General features: G+C 47.2%; 1 protein-coding gene across 1 annotated transcript in view; it reads right to left on the reverse strand.

Moving 5' to 3' along the window:
* Positions 1 to 2,529: 2,529 nt before the first annotated feature.
* CACNG2 (calcium voltage-gated channel auxiliary subunit gamma 2) overlaps positions 2,530 to 19,663 on the reverse strand; it is a 53,461-nt gene continuing 36,327 nt past the window's right edge. The window contains exons 2-4 of the mRNA XM_013947372.2: positions 7,975 to 8,058; positions 3,710 to 3,850; positions 2,530 to 3,102 (exon numbers count right to left, since the gene is read on the reverse strand). Of these exons, the coding sequence (XP_013802826.1) occupies positions 2,567 to 3,102; positions 3,710 to 3,850; positions 7,975 to 8,058 (761 nt within the window). The 3' untranslated portion in view covers positions 2,530 to 2,566. The remainder of the gene's footprint in view (positions 3,103 to 3,709; positions 3,851 to 7,974; positions 8,059 to 19,663) is intronic.

A 19,663-nucleotide genomic window follows, 5' to 3' on the forward strand; every position in this document is an offset into this window, starting at 1 on the left:
AGTCTGGACAGCCAATGCATGCTGAGCCAGGCCTCTTGGACGCCCCATCTCATCTTTCCTTGTGCTGCTATGCCAGTGCTCAACTCTGTGCCCACCTAGAGCCCAAGGAACCCTTTCAGCCCTTCAGATCTCCCACGTCTTCTCCCCAGCCCTGCCCTGGAGGGGAACTTGCTTGCCTGTGCCTGAGGGGGAAAGCAGGTTAGAGCAGCAATATTTGGGGGTGGGAAGGGTCAGGATGCTTTAAGGAACAGAGCGGAAACTCCAATGGGACCCGAACTGTGGGACTTCGAGGCTCATAAAACTGGAACAGCAGAAACTGGAATGGAAAAAGTTGAAAAAGTGGGTCTGAGCTGCTGAACGGCTTGGTGGCCTCATCCTGCAGACCCTCAGCCTCACACCCGCCCAGGTGCGTGGCTGACAATGGTGGCACTGCTGAGAGCTACCCTGGGGGCCTGTCCTTGCCCTGTGCCAGCTGGTGGCTTGCTGAGTGTCACAGAGGCACGCTGATACCCCTCTCCCCTGCCTTTGCTGTTCACTCCCCATTGCCCTCTCCATGTCCCTGTAGCAGCATCCAACACAGAGCTGAATTAACAGTAGTTTCTGGGACCCCGACACCTCCTTCCCCCGGGCAAGGCAACGGCGCTGGGTGCCAGGCTGGCTCCCCGCATTGCCGGAGGGAGGGGGCTCACAGCGGGGTGTCGGGGCAAGTTTGCAGCTGGGGGTCCCAATGGCAGGGGCCTGACTTCCCCCTTGCTGCTTTAAATCAGGCCTTAAGGGGATTAAACCCACAGCAGGAGAGACTCAGGCGGGGATGAGGAGGCAACGGAGCGGATGTGGAGGAGCCCGGCGGCTTCGTGCCTCTGCTGGGCACGGCCCCGGGCCAAGGGGGTGCGAAGGGCCAGCGATGGAGGCAGAGCTGGGGGCTCGCTGCAGCTATTCAGGACCGGGGCCGGGAAGGTAAATACACGCAAAGGCAAAGCAGTGGATGGCCGGCTCCCGTGCGGGTCTGCGTCAGCGCAGGCTGCATGTACCTGCTGGGGGGACAGGACGGATATCAGGGGGCGGCCGGGTGAGCCCTTGCCGTGCCCCCCTGCGTAGCTGCAGCCCGGCTGGCAAGACCTGACTGAACCGGGCAAATCTGAGGCAGCCCAAGGAGCGCCCTGATGGGCCAGGACCAGTCAGGATGTGGCTGCTCCAGGGAGCATCTAGAGCATTCACAGGAGAGTGTGCGTGTGTGTGCATATGTGTGTGTGTGTGTGTGCATGTGTGTGTGTGAGTGCCAGTCTCCTCATCAGCAGACTACCCTTGGTTTTGGTCTCCCATCCCCACTGTAGCAGCATCTTCCTCTTTTCAGGAAGAGATGTTTGCCTAGCCCGAAGCCCTTGGTGCTGAGGGGAGCATTTCCCCTCCTCCCAAGCAGATGCTCTCTGAGGTCTTAGTGCTTTTTTTGTTTTTGCTGAATGGATTCAAGTCCTGATTTCTCTTTACAAGCCCCCCCCTCCCTTTGCGGATCTGTATGCACCTCCCTCCCACCCCGTTTCCCACTTTTTTTCACAGTTTAAAGCTGGAGAAAACAAAAATGAAAAGAAAAAATACTCTCTTTTTTTCTTGCAAGTAAATCCACTTATTATATTTACATTTATTTATAGTTGTTGTTTTATTAAAAAATTGCTACTTTTTAAAGAAACCTTTTTTTTGTCTGTTTTTTTTTAATTTGTTTGTTTGCTTTTTGCACTGTCACTGTTAACCCCAGGATCCCCATGGCCTGGGAAGTCTGGCTGGGTCACCAGGAACCCCCTGGGAACAGTGTGGACCAGTGACTCAGCATCAGCTCCTGAGCTCCCTAAGGACAGGAGTCACTGTTAACCCCCAAGGACTCACAAGAGACAAGCAAATCCCCATGGATCCTGGGATGTGGGGTAACTGAGCAGGTCATGATTAACACCGGCACTGAGATCTTCTTTAACCCTCGGACTGCCCAAGGACACAGAAGTCACTGCTAATCAAACCCCCAACTCCTGTCCCCCAAGGAGTCTGTGAGTTTATGCTGGGTTAAAAGTAAGTGGGAAACAAAACATAAAATTAAAGAATAAAACCCCCCAAAATCCAAAGAGCTGCCTCCTCTTCCTCCCACTTGATTTATTGTTGTTATTTCTTGGTTCCCTTTTATTTTTTTTTAAATCTGTTTTTATTAAATGTTAAAATAATGGTACATGGGAAATCATGCATTTTCTTTTAAATTTATTTTCTATTTTTAAATCTCTCTCAGTTTTAAAGTTTTTCTTTTTTTTTCTTTTTTCTTTTTCTTTTTTTTAAAGATTTTTTCATTGTAGTATCTTTCCTTGTGTTTCCTTTGTTTGTTTGTTTTTGTTTGTTTGCTTGTTTGTTTGCTTGTTTGTTTGTTGGTTGCTTTATTTTTTTGCGTTTGGAAGGTTCCTCCCCAGGGGCACTTTCACCTCCTCCTTCCCACCTCCTCTGCCCCCTGCCCTCTTCCACCCTTCCCACCCCTGCCCGCCCCCCGTCCTCCTGCCTGTTCCTTCCCCATTTTCAGCTCCTGGCGAAGGCTTCATACCGGGGTGGTCCGGCGGTTGGCTGTGTTCGTGTGGATAGAGTCCTTGTTCTCTTTCTGGATACAGTTGTGAACCTGGAGGAAACTGTTATCCCTGTCGGAGTTGTAGGTAGCAGTGGGAGTGGTGGTAGCCTTCAGCGGGTCCCTGGTCAGGGTGTACATCGAGATCTCTGTTGATGGGAGGGTGTTGAACCCTTTGATCCCGACGGGAGAGGCATCCCTGGAGTGTGAAGGCTCAGTAGAACGGGAGCTAGAGCGGCTGCGTCTCTGATAGCGGTACCGGTAGCTGGGGATGCGGGTGATGGCAGAGGACTGGAGGTAGTCCGTGGCACGAGCATTGGCACGCAGCTGTTTGTGCCGGTCTATGAACATGTGGACAGCCAGCACTCCTACCATCTCGGCTATAATGAAAGACAGGGCCCCAAAATAGAAGGACCAGCCATAGGAGTAACTGTTCTTCTTGGAGTCACTCTTCGAGGGGTCTCCAGCATTGGCTGATATGTATACGATGATGCCAATTATATTACTCAGACCTGCGAGACGGGTGGCGGGGGAGAGATAGGACACTCTCAGGAGGGGAAAGCACTGCGGCAGCTCTGGGGTTGAGCCCCTGCTCCCTCTGCTTGTGGGAGTAGCCCCAGGAGGGGGGCGACAAGAGGGCTGCCAGCCCACCCCCTGTGTGGTTGGCTTTCCTACAGCTGTCCTTGGGAACCCCAGGCAAGCCCCTCCTCCCATGCCCACTGTGTCCCTGGACCTCGCTCCCACACTGATCCCTCAAAGTCCACTGCCACAGGGAAACCCTCTCCCTCCAGCGGTGCAGGAGGAGGTTCAGGCTCTGCTCTGCTCCCCTCAGCAGTCTCCAACCAGAAGGAAAGCCCCTGCCTACAGGACACTGCTGCCTGCCTCTGCCAGGAGAGCAGGCAGACTGGCATTGGGTTTCCTATCTGAAGGAGGCTTCCTCATCAGGGTTGCTTTCACCTGGAATAAGGCTCATCAAGGTTGGAAAAAAACACCTTGTGCCTATGCAGACATGCCACTATAGGGCAGCTGAACTGGGCAGCCCGCCACCCTCTTCTTCACCGGAGCACATTGCCTGGGTTCTGCCTCTCCTGCATCTGTGGGCCACATTTGTCCCTTTACCTGCGGACACGAAGAAGATGCCGGCACTAAGGATGATGTTGTGTCGGGTTTTGTAGAACTCGCTGGCTGCAATGCAGAGTCCACCCATGAAAAGCAGAATCACGCTCAGGATCGGAAAAATACTAGAGGCTCTAACAGCCCCTGTGAAGGAGAGAGGGAGGGGGTAGAAATAACAGCACACATGTGAGAGAGAGGAAACAGGGGCATGGCAACAGCACCAGAGTGAGGGAGCACAGCAGGGGAGGGAAGGGAGATGGCCAGGAAACAAAAGCATGTTTTGTGGGTGGGGGAGAAGGAGAGAGACAGAGAGAAGCATAGGGGGGGAGAAAATAATTCAAGGAGGAATAAAGAGACAGAGGGGGGCGGAGAGAAAGAGAGATAAATAAAGTGTGTCAGAAAAAGAGCGGTCACAAGCAGCTCTCCCACGCGTTAGATAGGTGCTGAAACTATCATGAAGCTGGTGACCTGGAGCAGGGGAGATGGAGGGGGCTGAGGGACCAGTGGGAGACCTGGCTAAGCTTGGACCCTCCCCTCACTACCTGTCTGTCTCACACTCTCTTCTTCTTTTTCTCATACTTTTGGTGGGACTATAGCCCAGACACAATCTGGTCTCTCCTCCCGCAGTGCAACGCCACTTGAGCCCAGTCTTCAAAGAGCAGCAACCCAAATGATTCCTGCTGAGCTGATCAATCTTGAATCATCCCGAAAGGACACTAGCCTCTCAAGGAGAGATTTTTAGGGCTGGGAAACAGCTCCTCATGCAATGCACTGCTCAGTGACTGCAGTGAGGACTGAGAAGTAAAACTCCTAGCCCTGAGCTCCAAAAACACAGGCCTTATCCTAGTGATTAAACGACGGCTCCTTCCAGAGGACAGTGATCTGTTTGTATGTGCCAGCTCACACACCCGCATCAGTTGATACTGGAAGAGCTCAGCCAGCAGAGGGCAATGGCATAGATGCACATATATGCTCATACATGCATGCAAAACATACACAAAAGCTTCTGGGGGAACTCTCGCATATTTATGCAGTGAAAGGCAGTGATTGTGTATATGTGCAGACACACATACATGCGTGCACACACACACACACACACACAAACACACACACTGCTCTCATGATGTTCAGCAGATACCAATGGTCTGCATGAGTCTGTGTTGCCAATATTTGTATATTTTGCTAGGAAGGCCTTCCTTCCTCCCTTCCCGGGAGAAAATAAGCCATTAAAGTGTGAAATGAAGCCTTGCTTGATAAAGAAAGGTATCAGATGGGCTGGTACAATTCTGCTTGTGGAGCAAAGATTTGGAGAGGGATGAAAGCAAATCCCTCCTTTCCTACAAGAATGAGCCCTACTGAAGCAAATGCAGGGCTTTTCCCTAAGCAAGCTGAGACCATGCTTCATAGGCCCTGCTGGCACTGGGGTGCTACCAGGCACAAGCAATTGGTGCTTTAGGAGGGGCTCTAGCCCACTGCCTGTGCATGGGTAATGCAAAAAGTAGGGTGAAACCTCACTTGCTTTCCAGTTCTGCTTGGCTGTGGTTCAGGGAATGGAATAGTGATAATAACCATTTTAATAGCTTCTGGAAAGCAAAGGAGGATTTGACAAGAAGCTAAATGGCAGTAAGTAAATATCAAGCAGACGTCCTCTGTTCAAAGGGTTTGTAGAGGGATGCTCAGTCCCACAACTCCACCCTGACCACACTACTTTTGGCCAGGCCTTTATTCTGTAATTCACATCTGTTGGGAGGATACAAATTTGCAGGTTGACATGGGGAGCTAAAGGCATTATGTGAAGTGTAAGGACAGCAACCTCGCTCAGCCCCTGTCTTCTGCCTCTCAGAAGGAACATGCAAGCATGTTCCTGGGAAAGAGAGGGGCATTGCAGAATCTCATCTAGTCTTCTGAGATCCAGAACCTTTGATCTAAAGAAAAAGGCATTCACTATGCTGTTTGGATGCTCCTTTATATCATCTGTCTACCTTCTAAATTCAGTGTCTCCTACCAAAGAAATACAGTGATGGTTCTGCTTCTTCTTTGACACCAGTTATTTGATTTCAAGAAACCTAAGACCTTGTATGTGAAAGACTGGCAGAAATGAACTTTGAGCCCTTCTGGCCAGGCTATGGACACTGCTGCATCCTGTCATCTTGGTTCCCTAGCCCAGGGAATCACCTAATCTGACAAGAATAAACAACTTCCTAACCACTCTTGCCAGTACCATCAGGTGTCACCCACACAGAGTTCCCAGGAACTCCACTTTGACAAAAGTCTTGGGAAGAAGCTGTCCAGTAGAGTCCCTCTCCAGTCAGATCTAAGCCAGCGGAAGTCCTCCTTCCCTTGTGAGGGACCCAAGTAGTCCTTTATTGCTGGACAATCTGCCATTAAACCTAGTTCTTTCTTAAAAGGGGTTCTACCCTGGGGACACTGTCAGGTCCTAACATTGAGCCATATTTTATCTTCTGATCTTGTTCCATCTGAGGGAACAGATTCATAGTTCTTGACATGTTTTTCCCCCGCAAAATCCTTCTTTCTGAATTTCAGTTAATGCTAGTGGCTTCCTCACTCCCAAACAATTGTGCAAGAGCTTATTTGCCCTCAGAGGCAGCCTGTGCCAAAATGGATCAAACACAAGTTTTCAGCTCTGCCATTCAAGGGCCATATAAGGATTATGAGACCAGTTCTGTAGAAAGGCATTTAAAAGAAACAATCTCCCTGGGGTTATTTAAAATAACAGTGGGTGAGGAACTGTTTGAGAAACCAAGAGGAAGTTGTGTAAAGTCTGCCTCTTTACACATACAAATGAGCTTCACAGAGCCTAAATTATCTCTCTCTTCTCTGCTGGAGGGCTGGGCCCCTCCACATCCAGCTTTGAGCACATCCAGATGACAAGGAGCAATTCTGAAAGTCTCTGGGCCCTGGAGACCCCTGATTCTTAACTTTGGGGAGTCAAAAACTCTTATCTCAGACTCTTGAAGGGCAAAGAGCTCTTCTCATGATGTCAAAAGAGATGTTTTTGGAGGAAGCAAAGGATAGCAATGTGGGGGCTTATGAGGAGAAGCGATTCCTGTTTAGCTGTGCTAAAGGAAGAGCAAGGTCCTGCTTCTGTGGCAGGTGGAGATGCTCGCTGGTGACCAGTTAGGGTAACATGTAATATAGATCTGCCCTGCTAGTAGACTGCCTCCATTGTCCCCATGCACACGTAGTGTCTTCACCCGCGTGTCCCAGGCTGAACTCTGATCTCAGATTAGGTTTCCTTATAGAGACATAGTAAGCTTGAGGTACAGCATGTCTTCCAGGGGCCCTGGGTAAGCATTTGGTCTTTTCTCTAAAGGGCTCAGACTGTCTTTTCTTCTACATCCCATTCCCACCACTCCAAGCTTTAAACCTCAGATCCACAACCTCTGTAGGCAAGTGTTGTTTGGGGAAAGATGACAGGATGCAGAGGTAGGTGCCCCTCAGACAGCCCATTCTATCAGCTAATTTCTTAAATTTGATGCAACTATAGAGTATGAGCTAAGGAAGTATAAATTTCTTCTGTTCTAGATGCACACACACACTGCTTCAGCTACGCCAGTCCTGCACTTATTTTGTCAAAGGCAGCCAACAGGACTGCTAAGCATTGCCACTATAGTGAGCTGGCCTGCTGTAGGAACAGGCTCACACCTTGGGCCTGCCGTCTGGGGGTGGCAGTGTCAGAGGCTGGTGATCTGGACCCAGAGGATACCTGCATTTGATACAGTGGTGTGGAGGGGAATGGTGGTGGTCCTGCTTCCAGGGCTCTGGCTGCAAAGCTGACTGGAACAATGACCTGTGCCAGAGTAGGAGGAATACCCTACAACTCACCCCATGTCCCCATGTGTCTTGCCCTTTAGAGAGGGGATTTTAGATAGTACCTTTGTCAGGTTCAGAGCTACACTCAGGAGCTCTCCAGCAGATTTGGGCTAAAAGACTCTGGATTTATATAACAATTAATTGCCATTCATTAAAAAGCCCATTTGTTGTCACTATGAGTTTGAAATTTGCACTGTCTCATGGACATGGTCTCAGAGAGGTGAGAATGGTGTCATCTGTGGGAGATAAAGAGGGTCTGAGACAGATGTTCAGAAGCCCTGGAAGGTCTCTTCCCAGCTCTCCCAGTGGTTGCCTTCTCTGGCCTGCTAAGCCTCAAGGGGCCCAGAATCTTAATTCTGTCATCTTCAGAAAGCAAAAGGCACCTGACACTAGCACCTATGAGCAGTGGCAAGGAAAAGAACCTGCAGACTTACGGAGGAAATATTCTGCTGTATCGGCTTCATAATCTGCATCTTCAGGGAAGTGATCGATTTGCTTACACAGACCTTTAAAATTCCCTATGGAACAAGAGAAAAAAGAACAAATGAGAACACCAGAAACCAACCTGAGGAAACAACTGCCCTCTGCTTCATTCTTTATGCCCTCCCTTCCTTTTTCCCAGGCAGCACACACACTCACATATGGATGCCCATTAAATGTCCTGGTACTCTCCTCATATGCACATGCATCTACCTCTCCTTTGCACAGGAACGTGGGAAGCACCATCTGGATCCAACCTGACATCCACCTAGTTCAGCGTCCCTTGTTCAACAGTGGACAGCACCAAAGGCTTCGGCTGGCAGATATGACTTCTGCAGCAGACAGGAGATCACTGTCCACCTCTGAGGGAGGCTGGGATGAGAACAGTGGTTAGAGACTGGGTTAAGCTACAAAGCATGAGGTTTAATATCCCTTCTGTTAATATCTGCTGGAGTAACTTTGGATATTTGTATATTTATAGAAACACCCACTCTCCACTTGAATTTCACCTGATGTGGCCTCAGTGAGTTCCAGCAGTGCTGTATATGGTGGGTTGATTATGTTTGTGTGGGAAAGTATTTGTTATTCTCAGCTGTGAATTTGCTACCTATTCATTTCACTGCTGAGATATATTCCATTGTTCTGGTTTTATGAGGGAAGTACAAAAGCTTCTAATCTACTTTCTCTGTACAACTGCTTGTTTTATACACCTTTATCAGGCCTCCTCGTGTGTCCTCTCAGATACTAAGTCTACACAAAGCTTGGCACAAGTGTGTGGATGCAGCTCTGCAGCAAAACACCCCTTTGCACTGTGGGAGCAAAATCATCCATCATGAGTGAGAGAAGCTCCTCTGGTAAATCTCTGTTTCATCAGGCTGGTTTGCATGTCTTCTGCCCATGTCTCTGCTTTAGTCTTGGGGTACCCTCTTTCACACACTCCATGACCAGCAAAGCTATCCCAGCAGGAAGTCAGAGAAACCTTTTCAGTCTCTCATTATCTTGGGTTTTTACCAGGCTCTTTTTTCTGTTGTTCATATCTCTCTCTCCTTGAATTCAGAAATGCCACTCCAGAGGGGTAATCCATGGGCCTCATCCAGACATCATGGTCCCTGGTTGACTAATATCTTGAGGTATCACAACATTTATGCTGGTACAGGGGTGGCCATGTGGAAGGCAACTTCATTATACCTCCTGGGAAATCTCCAACCTTTTTCTCCCACTGTTCCTTACATTTCCCTCTTGACTCTTGCACTGACAGGCTGTTAGCACAGAATCGATTGGCATAGTCTGGCTGGAAAGGAGGGATGCAGGATCTTCATGAGGTGTGTGGCTGGGCATGGTTATCCTGTGGGTCCCCTAACTGGAGCTCAGTCACCAAAGTGGCATTTGAGCAAGAGACTAGGGAAGAGAGGCTCTCCCTCTGAAGAACTGTGCCTTTTCCGTGACAGGCCTGCTCCCATCAGTCCCAGGCTGACTGAGCCCTCAGCAGGGGAGTTTGCAGCCTGAGTCCGGAGAGGGACAAGTGCTATGGCCACCTGGAAATCAGGCTGCCACCCTGGGCCTGGACCCTGGCACCGGACCAGCCTGACAAGCAGGGTGTGGGGACAACATAGCCAGCACAGTTGCAGCTATTGCCACCAGGAAGGGTTGATTGTGAGGAACCCAGAGCTCCTCCAGACCAACCCTTCCCAGGCTGAGACTTTCAGGCACTATATCAGGTCCCTGAGTAATGTTTTGGAAGATTTATTCTGATGAATTCCAGTTATCTTCCAGGTATTTTGGGACATCTGGAAGAAGAACTGAGCAAAAAAGATTTTCCCTGAGTTTTTCTTGAGGCCAAACCTTGCTGGAGAAGGTTTGGGATGCTTTTGGAGGCAGCGCTGAGCAGATGACTGTGGAACAACGGTTGCTGAGTTCCTCTGGATCAGCCCCCATGCTCTCCTCCTTCTGCATCCTGTCTGCTTGCAACGGATATTTCTGAGATACTTGTCATCTTTAACTAGTAGTTCAAAGAGCTTCCATGAAGAGGCTAGATACAGCACAGAGGAGTGCATGTGTATGTAAGAGTTAAGTAATAGGAGGAGGAAGTAGGAACAAAGTCTCTCTATGTACCTCTGAAGTGTTATTCCCCCACTGAATCTGTGGCATATGAAAGGAAGTCATTAAACACCCTTCCCAATCCAGTTACCATGTTCAAGAACTGCCTGCTTCTCAGTCATGACTATTCTGGAAGGAAAGCTTTGTAGCTGAGCAAATTCCCTTGCCACACTCCCACCCTGCAACTTGCCAACTTAAATACCTGCAAGGAAGGCAGACATAACATGTAGGGGGTCCTTTCTCTTCCTTACCCTTGACTGCCTGGGGTTAGGTGCCCATGACAGATATGCATCTCATCACCCTGTTCTTTTGACTGTGGGTCACTGCTGTACAGTCATCTGCTTTCTCAGACTTTGGAAGAGCAACTTTCAGCCCACCGCCAGTGGAAAACTATTTTCCTGTGCTGACCCACAGCAGCCTTTACAGCCTTTACCTTGGTGTTAAACAGCCTGCCCATCACAACCTGCTAGCTCACTCTAGCACATGAACACTGCTGCCCTTTGAGGCATCTCAGCGCAGCTATCAGGAAAACCTCAAGTCTCAGATTTCAGCTCCCTGGTCATCAGATTCAAGCTATCCCCCTGAGTGCAGAGTGCTGAGTTCCTTCCAGCATATGCTGGGGGAACAGGCAGAGCCAGCATGTATCTCCTGAGCAAGGCACATGGAGCACAACCAGAGCCCTCTGGATGGAATCAGGCAAGGAAGGAAGAGATGCTGTATTTGGCCCTGTGGGAAAGGAACCCCCCTTGCTCTGTGCCATGTTTTACCAGCTTTCTCTCTTCTCCCTCTTCCTCTGCCCGATTCCTTGCTGTATTTTAGCCTGATTAATCCCTATGAGAAGAATCGAGATACTTGGGAAAAATGCTGTTTTGTGCAGTGTGTTTTTTATATGGACTTGTGTGGGATGGCTAGCTTGGGGTTCAGACATTTAGACAAGGTGATGGGACAGTGCTGGGAGTCCAGACAGCATGTGCTCTTTGAAAACCTGCCTCTGGTGCTCAGTTTCCAAAGGTGTCACTGATCTGGCTCAGCAGGGTCCTTGGCCATCAGGGTATCTAACCCTGGCTTGACTGAAGTGCTACAGCCTTGAGAAGCTGCCCTTCACTGCAGACTGCCACACTGCACCACACTGATCCCTGTCCCTGATTCAACCCTGTTGGTGTTCATGAAGGGAGGTGGTCAGTGTTGGTCCCACTTTAGTCACTGCTTTGTCTGTACTCAGTACAGGAGACCATGATTCTGGACACTGATTGTTAAGTTGTGCTACCACTCTCTCCTTCAATGACTCCTGGCTCATCTGGGTGATGGAGAAAGGATGAAGCATTCAGGTCATTAACCTGCTAACTGGGAACATAGAACAAGGTTCAGTTTCTGCTCTGCCACAGGCATGCTATTAAAACCACTTATCTCTGTGCCTTAGAGTCTCACTCTGCAAAATGGGGTTAACTGCACTGCTCTGCCTTACGCGGTACAGGGATGTGTTAAAGAGGACATGGTATCAGTGCACTAATATCAGAGGCTGTACAAAATGCACGGAATAGGTGAGTGATGGATGGCAATGGTTCAGAAAACAGCTCAGTGTGGGGAAGGCCTAGATGTCACTTCTTGCTCCAGGGTCACTCAACAATCCTCTCATGGACATCTGTGGCCTGCTGAGATGGTTCAACAGCCTCCCTGGCACCTGCGCTGGTGGAAGCGCCTCAGCTACACATGGGGAGGGGGATGGAACAGCTCAGCAGCATTTACAAGGACGAATAAAACAGCCTTTTCTCATTCCACACGTGCAGTTTGCAGAGTCAGGGAAGGAAGAGACATGTGCCACACACTACTGCTAATACTCCTGAAAGCCTGAGAAAGAGCAAATTGTTATTTGGATGGACATGTAGGGCTTTGAGACCCTGCTAGGGGGGTAAGACCAATGTCTCCTCTGTACTCATGTCCCTTTGCCCTTCCCATTCTTCACTTGAGCCATTTTATGCAGCAAACCCCCAAATGGGCAGGTGTTGAGTTCTCAAACTTCCCATGTGAGCCTCTTCAGGAGCCCTGAGCACTTTCACCTTCTCCCCCTTCTTCCAGCTCCCAGTGCAGTTCCAGCTCTCCCCTCACCCTCTTTTTCATGCTCATCCACCAGATCTTCCTCCTGTTTCTCAGTCTTGTTTATCTCAGTCACTTCACTCTCCCTGACAAGTCTGTTTGGGGATCCTTTGTACAGTCTGCTTTTAGACACGCAGGCTGCAAAGCAAGTGTCTGGCTTGACACAGGACAGAGAGGCTGGAGAGGTCCATGAAAAATATTCCTAGCCCCTGTCCTGCATGGCCCCTCCTCCTTCTTGCCCCTTGCTTAGCCTTCTAACGCTATGGCACAGTCACAGAGCAGTCTCCAATCCCCCTGGGTATTCTTGTGAGTCCCTGGATGAGATCCCCATTGTCTGCTTGTTGCCTGCCAAAGCTTTGGAAAATACCATCCAGAGCATCTAGGACTGGCACAACAGGCATCCCACAATGCCTGGACAAGGACAGAAGTTGCCCGGCTGGGACATTAAGAGCAGAGACAGCACATTAGGCTGTAACCTGCCAGACTGCCAAGAGGGTCTAAATGTCTAAGATATATGAAAATCAATGTTAACTGCATGTTCAGCCCTCAAAGAGTCCTCCTCCTATGTGGCCAGGTCATCATTTGGGTACATGCTGTCTATCCAGGACAGCTGGCAGCAGTCAGCTCTGCTGCAGTGAGAGTCAGACTGAGTTACCCCCGATGAGAATCTGGCTCAGTATTGTTGGTGATATGGTTTATTTTTGTATCGCTTTGTGCAGCCCTGTCTTTTTTAGAAGACTTGCTTGCCTGCAGAGTGCAATTCATCAGATAATAGTAAGTTCCAAAGAATAAAAAGCTACTCCCTTCCTGCAGAGTAGGAACACTTTTAAATGGTCAGGACTGTACATCTGAAAACAGGGAGCCAGAGGTAGAGGAAGAGATGTCCAGAAGGAAAGAAGCAGACAAAGAGGGAAGAGAACAGAAAGACCTGTTTTCCCAGAATGATTTGTGATATTTCCATTTATGGAAAAAAGCAATCCACTGAGAGCTCTCCTTTAGTCTCACTCTCTAATTTAGCAGAGGTTTTGGCATGATCGTTTCTAGAGAAATAAATGAAAGTGGCTGGATATAGCTGTTGACTCTAAAAGCTTGGAAGGAAAGTCTGATGTTAGCCAAGGATTCAGTATCTCCTTCTGCCACACATGTCCTGCATGATTTTAGGCAAGTCACTTAAGCCCCTTCTTCTTCCATTGAAAATGGGTATAGTGGTATTTCCCTGCCTCAGGAAAATACAGAATGACAGAATAGTGGAGGTTGGCAGGGACCTCTGAAGATCATCTTGTTCAATACCCCTGCTCCAGCAGGATCAGATAGAGCAGGTTGCCCAGGACCATGCTGAGTTGGAATATCTCTAAGAGTATCTCTAAGAATATCTCTAAGAGTGGACATTCCACAACTTAACTGGACAACCTGTTCCAGTGTTCAAGCAATCTCATAGTAAAAAAGTTTTCTCTTATGTTCAGACAGGATTTTTTGTGCTTGAATTTGTGCCTATTGCCTCTCATCCTGTCACTGAGCACCACTGAGGAGATTCTGTTTCCATCTTCTTTGTAACTAAGAATATTTATATTATCCTAGGATATTTTATTAACCCCAGCATATTTATTTTAGCCTAGGATATTTAATATAACCTGAGGATATCATATTAAAAATACAATGGTGTTCAGTCATATTTGGGGTCAAACAAGTCTTCCCATCTTCTGTTTCAAATGAAAAGTGCCCTTTGATGTGGCCTTCTCCCAGATAAGCACAAAGCTGTTAATGTTAATGATCTCCCAAACTCACACTTGTGATTCCTGCATTAGTAGTAAACCCGACTGGAGGTGAAACTAGTATTTGCTATTTATCCATGAAAAAACTGTGAGAAATGAAGTGTGAATGGTGGATAAATTGTGGTCTGACACGGACATGAACATTTCTTTCTGCTCCAGGTCCCTGTTTCTGAGCTGAGTCCATTTGGTACCAGGTGATGAAGTGAGGCTCAGAGCCAGTGTCTGGGTTAGGAAGAAAAATTTCAGAGCTATGTGGTAAACTCTTAGTATTTCATACTTATGCATATTGCTAAAGGTTTTCCAAATCAGGCGTGAAAGTTTGCCATCACTCTCAAAAAATGATACCAGTAATACTGAGTGTCTCTGGTTTTGAGTGTTAAACCTGAGATGACTTCAAGAGGAAGGAATGAAGTTTCATGAGCTGCCCAGGGTAGCACAGGGCCTTTTGAAGGCATTTTGAATCAGTTCTATCCTTCCAAGAGCAAATACACTGGTGATTTGGGGGGATCTGGTGCTGGCGAAGAATACAGCAGCAGGGAGCACAGGCAGTACTCACAGGCATCTGCTTTTACTCACCCATGTTGACATGCCCTAAAGAAAGGCTGGCTTTTCAAAAGTGCTCATTATTCCTCTAGGGGAATCTCTCCATAGACAGCACCTTAGGAAAATTAGCACATCTTTTCACATGCCTCAGTACAGATTTAAAGGCCGAGGTTACAGGCTGTAGGGTTATACCAGCAAACATGGCTACCATGCCACAGGGGACAGTTGTTTTGGTACATCAGCAGGTACCATTGTAGCAGCTCTGACCCAGCACAGTGGTAGGGGTTGCTCTGCTAGTGGCAGTACTTTCTGACTCAATTGGGTAATTTTAAGACCAAAGCGTCCACAGCTCTTCTTCTCAGGCTCACATGAGCTTTCTACTACAAGGTAAAGCTCATTGAGGCAGCAAACAGGGTCTTCAAGGGTTAAGCTGGGGCAATAGCACACATCCCATTGGAACAAGGGACCATCATAAATCTCATCACCTTCCAATCCAAATGTGATGCCCCTTCTTTGATGTGGCCTTCTCCAACACATGCAGCAGTGCATATGTTAAAAACAAACAAAACCCTAGCAACATAACCAGTATGTTGCATATATAATTCTCTCCCTGGGGAGAGGATAAAAGAACAAACCACATATGACTGATATTAAGCCCCATCACTTTATGTGCCACTGGAAACCATTCAAAGACTGGGGTGAAGAATACAGTAAAAGAGCTGATGAAAAATGGAGATTGATCTTATAGTTATTAAAGAATATTCCCCCCTCCCTACAAGGCAGAACCATTATACCAGCTCTCCTCATCTTATTATTAATAATCATGTTTACTACAGCTGTTGCTAAGAATCAGATAATAAAGGGGTCTTACTGCAGTAAAAATGGTACAAACACTGCCTTGTAGACCATCCCTGCCACAATGAGCATGAAGGAAGAGATATAGCACAACACATTAGCAATGACGAAAGCTACAGCAGTAAAATGCCTGAGAGTACCAATTTTGGGGAGGTGAATTTAGTCAGGAGGTATATAAATAAATAGAAAAAGAAATGCAGACATAGATTGGCAGGGAAGAAAAGGATGAGAGTAGCAGGTATGGGGTAGCACTAAGGAGGAGACAATGAAGTGGAGGGGGTGAGATGGAGTGGCCACTGAGCAGCAGGTAGAGAAGTCCCATCCAAACCAATACCAGGTTCCTATTTTGACTTTTTCAGCCTTTACTGCTTGATTGCTCTCTGCAGTCCTCCCTGACAGTCACTCAGTGAAGGAGAAGGGGCTAATGATAGAAGATACCACATGCACCCCTGGTATCAGCTTTAGTTTGCCCTGTATAGCTTTGGAAGTGATGGAGCGAAGAATAGCCCCAGCCTTGCCCCACTTTACCCGCACAGTTGCCCTGCAGCACTCTGCCTGCCTGGCTCTGCAGCTGTGGCTGCTAATGGGAACCTTGCTGTGTTACAGCCGGACGCTTTGCGTGCTGTCAGCCTTGAACTGCTTCGCATTTTTCCTTGGAGAAGGCAGTCTCCTTTCCTTCCTATTCTGCCCTGTAATGATGCTGTGTGCTGTTAAGTAGCCAATATACTCTGCCTCAGAACTGGCTATAGTTCTATGTATGTGCATGGAGTTGCAATGGTAGCAAAACCTATTATTAAGAATATATGAAAATTTCCATTTATAAACACCCTTTTTTTACAGGGTTTTAGCTTTCAAAAATATCCTCACTGTTGCTTGAAATTTCCCATGGTTTGTCACAGACAGAGAATGAGATTGGCTGGGAAAATTGGGCAAAAGCTCTTGAATGCATTTTGATGCAAAGACAAATGCAGCACATTTGAGCTTTACAAGCCGAAACATTGCAGGTGGCTGGTTTTCAGGGACTGCTAGATATCTGTCCAAGTTACAAATTAAAAAACTCAACGCAGAAATAATAAAAATCATTCAAAAAATCCTTTTTGCATACATCCAGTATAAACATTTTCCCTTGTTGAACAATTGCCTTTATTTTCCAGGCTTTACCAGAATCAAACCTGAGCTGAATTCCTTCTGAGAACATAGTACTAAAACACTACAAAATGTACAAAACTGCAAAAATGTAGTAGGCTCACCTAAAGCTATCCATAACTTTGCTGCTCTTAATATTGTGTTTCTTGCATTTCCAAGCTGCACTGGGATTTTAGAATTGAAAATAGTGTTACATACACATATATAACAAATACATATCATGATTTCATACATATATATATATATATATGTATGTGTATATATATGTGTATGTGTACACACACACACACACACACACACATATATAAATGAAATCATTCATTTTTCCATACTGATATTTTCCTGTATGATACAATGGAAGCGTAAAGCATTGACTACATCTCTGATTCCTCATCAAAGAGGTTAGTAACTATTTCTATAGTTGTTGGATTGTCAGATACAGGTAGGAAAAACATGAACTTTCAGGCATGCAAGCCCTGTCGCAGGCCTTTCAAGGTACATCAGTTGAGCTGGTAAAATCTGTTGCCTTTGCCTTGCAAGAAGAGGCAGAATTGACCTTTAAATGAACTGGGAACCAAAAAAGGCATTGAGAAGAGGGTTCATGGATAGCTCTACTCAGATGACGTGGCATGATGTTGGGTTTTAAACTCCAGGAGCACAATGTAAGAGCTGGAGCTGCTCGGTTGGAGGATGTAATAATGAAAGCCGAAGATGATAAGGGCATGGAGAGAAGTCTTGGCAAAAAGGAAAGGGCAAGTGAAAGAAATCAAGATATTACAGAGGGAAAAAAAATCCTGGCAAATTGTAGCAAGAACATTTGTGTGTGTGTGGAAAACGAGTCAAATGTGACACTACAACTGTGAGCCTAGTGACAGGAAGGGTGATGCAATTATCTGCAGTGAGAGAAAATGATGTGTATAAGATGTGGGAGGAGAGGAGCTGCTCCATAGCTACCACAGGCAATCCCAGTCTGTGACTGCACATCCAGATGTCAGAGGGAGATTCTAATGTAAGCCTGGAGGGAAAGGGGTGGACGGGATGAGGGAAGTATTTAAGATCTGTTGTTTCTTTTTTTTCCGGTCATGGTGACAATATTGTAACTAGGACAGGTTTTGCATATAGGGTTATAACATCAAACTCTCAGAAATCAGAGCATGTAAACAACATCCTATTTGGATGAAGACATAGGGATTTTGCAATCTCAAACTTGAAGTCAAGGGCCCAGAGAAAATCTTTGTCCCAAGGAATTTACAGTTCAGCTCATCCTGTTGGCCTGAGTCTTCTCCTCACATATAACTATATTGCTGATCTGTAAATGTATATCAGAAGGCAGAAGCAGGCCTACCTTGTACAGCAGGTAATGTTTTGGGTGGGTGGTGAGACTGTAACTCTAGGGGAGATTGGAAGTTACTGTGAACAGGCATGGATTTGCCAGGCAAGAAGAGAGGGAAAAACACCCCTCCTAACACTGTGAAATGTGACTTACACAGCCTGGGACTCAGCCAGTAGCTGTGCAGTGCCTCCATTTAGATGTGGGCTAAGCCCCTGCCCCAGTAGGAACTTGGGCCTGATGATTCCCAAGTTCCAGATCTTGAAACTCACAATTGTAATGCTGTGTTTGCAAAGCTTTTTGAATGCTATTTCCTTAGTCATTTTTAAATTACAAAGAAGGAGAAAAGATGGTTAAAAACCTTCATCTCCAGCCCCAAACTGCATTTGTCTCTGACATATCCTGCTGGATCTATAGGGAGAGGCTGTCCTCAGATAAACTAGTGTAAATCTAGCATGGGTCTGAGCTGCTTCTTCGGAATGACAGGCCAGAACCAAGAGAGGAATCAGGCTCACAGCTGGTAATTAGCTAATAAAGTACATGGTGTGCTTTAGGGTCCTTCAGGATGCGAAGTGCTGTATAAAAGTTATTATTAGTTATTAATAATAAAAATACCCGACAACCCTAGGGAAATAATACAAAGAATGGAGCAAGTCAATGACAGAGGCAGCTTTCAATCCATCCTCCCTCTTCTTAGCCACTTAAGCTCTCCTCCCCCTTCCCCTCCCAGGCTCAGACAGATGGAGAGAAGGGAGAGACCTCGACCATGGGCATTTAGCAATTTGGTGGCACAATCAGTAAGTCTCACATGTTCTCCAACACAGCATTGTCTACCTGCGGCAGAAATTGTCAAATCTGTAACAAAATTAGCAGCCAGTAGTGGAAATATTTGGGAACAGCAGGGCACTGGAATTCCCATTTTGCTTTCCGTGGGAAAACTGAGCCCCCATCCCAGTGGTCCCCTGGCCCTTTCTTCTCATTGCCCTCACAACCCTGGAGACAGGGATGAAATAGGTAGGCACAACTTGGTTTCTTTAACAATCTCTGGGTGAGAATTGGGGGACCAGCTGCATCCACATAAATTGGGGTGAGTGGCCTCACCAGCAACACAAAAACTGATCTTGGTATTCCAGCGCAGAACATCTGAGTGTGAAGTTTATTTTAGGCAAGGAAATAGAACAAGAGAAAGGTTGAGTTTTCTATAGCACTTTTTATACCCCAGGGACCCCAAAGCCCTTCATGCAACACTGAGAAAGATCCCCCAGTGTGGTGACTCTGCAGACAAGCATGGCAGCCATTACATGCTCATTGATCTTTCACACACATGCCCTCAGAGAGCAGAGGCAGTTTTACCCAGACAGGGAATACTGGTTATTCCTTATTTCATTCAAAAAGTGCACTGGGATTTTTGCCGTCCCTTCAGGCAGCACACCAGAGATGGCCAGGAGGGAACTTGGTTTAGGATTTCCTTGGCAGAAAGCCCTGCTGACTGCAACACTGAGGACGAACGCAACTTATAGGGGTGAACTGTAAAGCACGGGGCCCTACACTCAGAGAGCTTTTCTGTTCTGTGCCCTTTATGCCTGGAGATGGACCACATACAAACAAAAAATGAAACCCGCAAGTAAAAGGTCAGGACTTTCTCTAATTCTGGAATTCCCTGTAGTAGCCCCTGTGTCTTGTCCTGCGGCACTGGTGTTGCGGGAGAACCCAAGGCCAGAGAAGCTCCTGAGCCAGGCTAGGGCTACCTGGTGCTCTGCTGTGGAAGACGTTATGGGATGAGGGGAACACGAGTGTGCTGAACCC

This window comes from Apteryx mantelli, chromosome 1, assembly GCF_036417845.1.
Source record: "Apteryx mantelli isolate bAptMan1 chromosome 1, bAptMan1.hap1, whole genome shotgun sequence".
NCBI lineage: Eukaryota > Metazoa > Chordata > Aves > Apterygiformes > Apterygidae > Apteryx > Apteryx mantelli.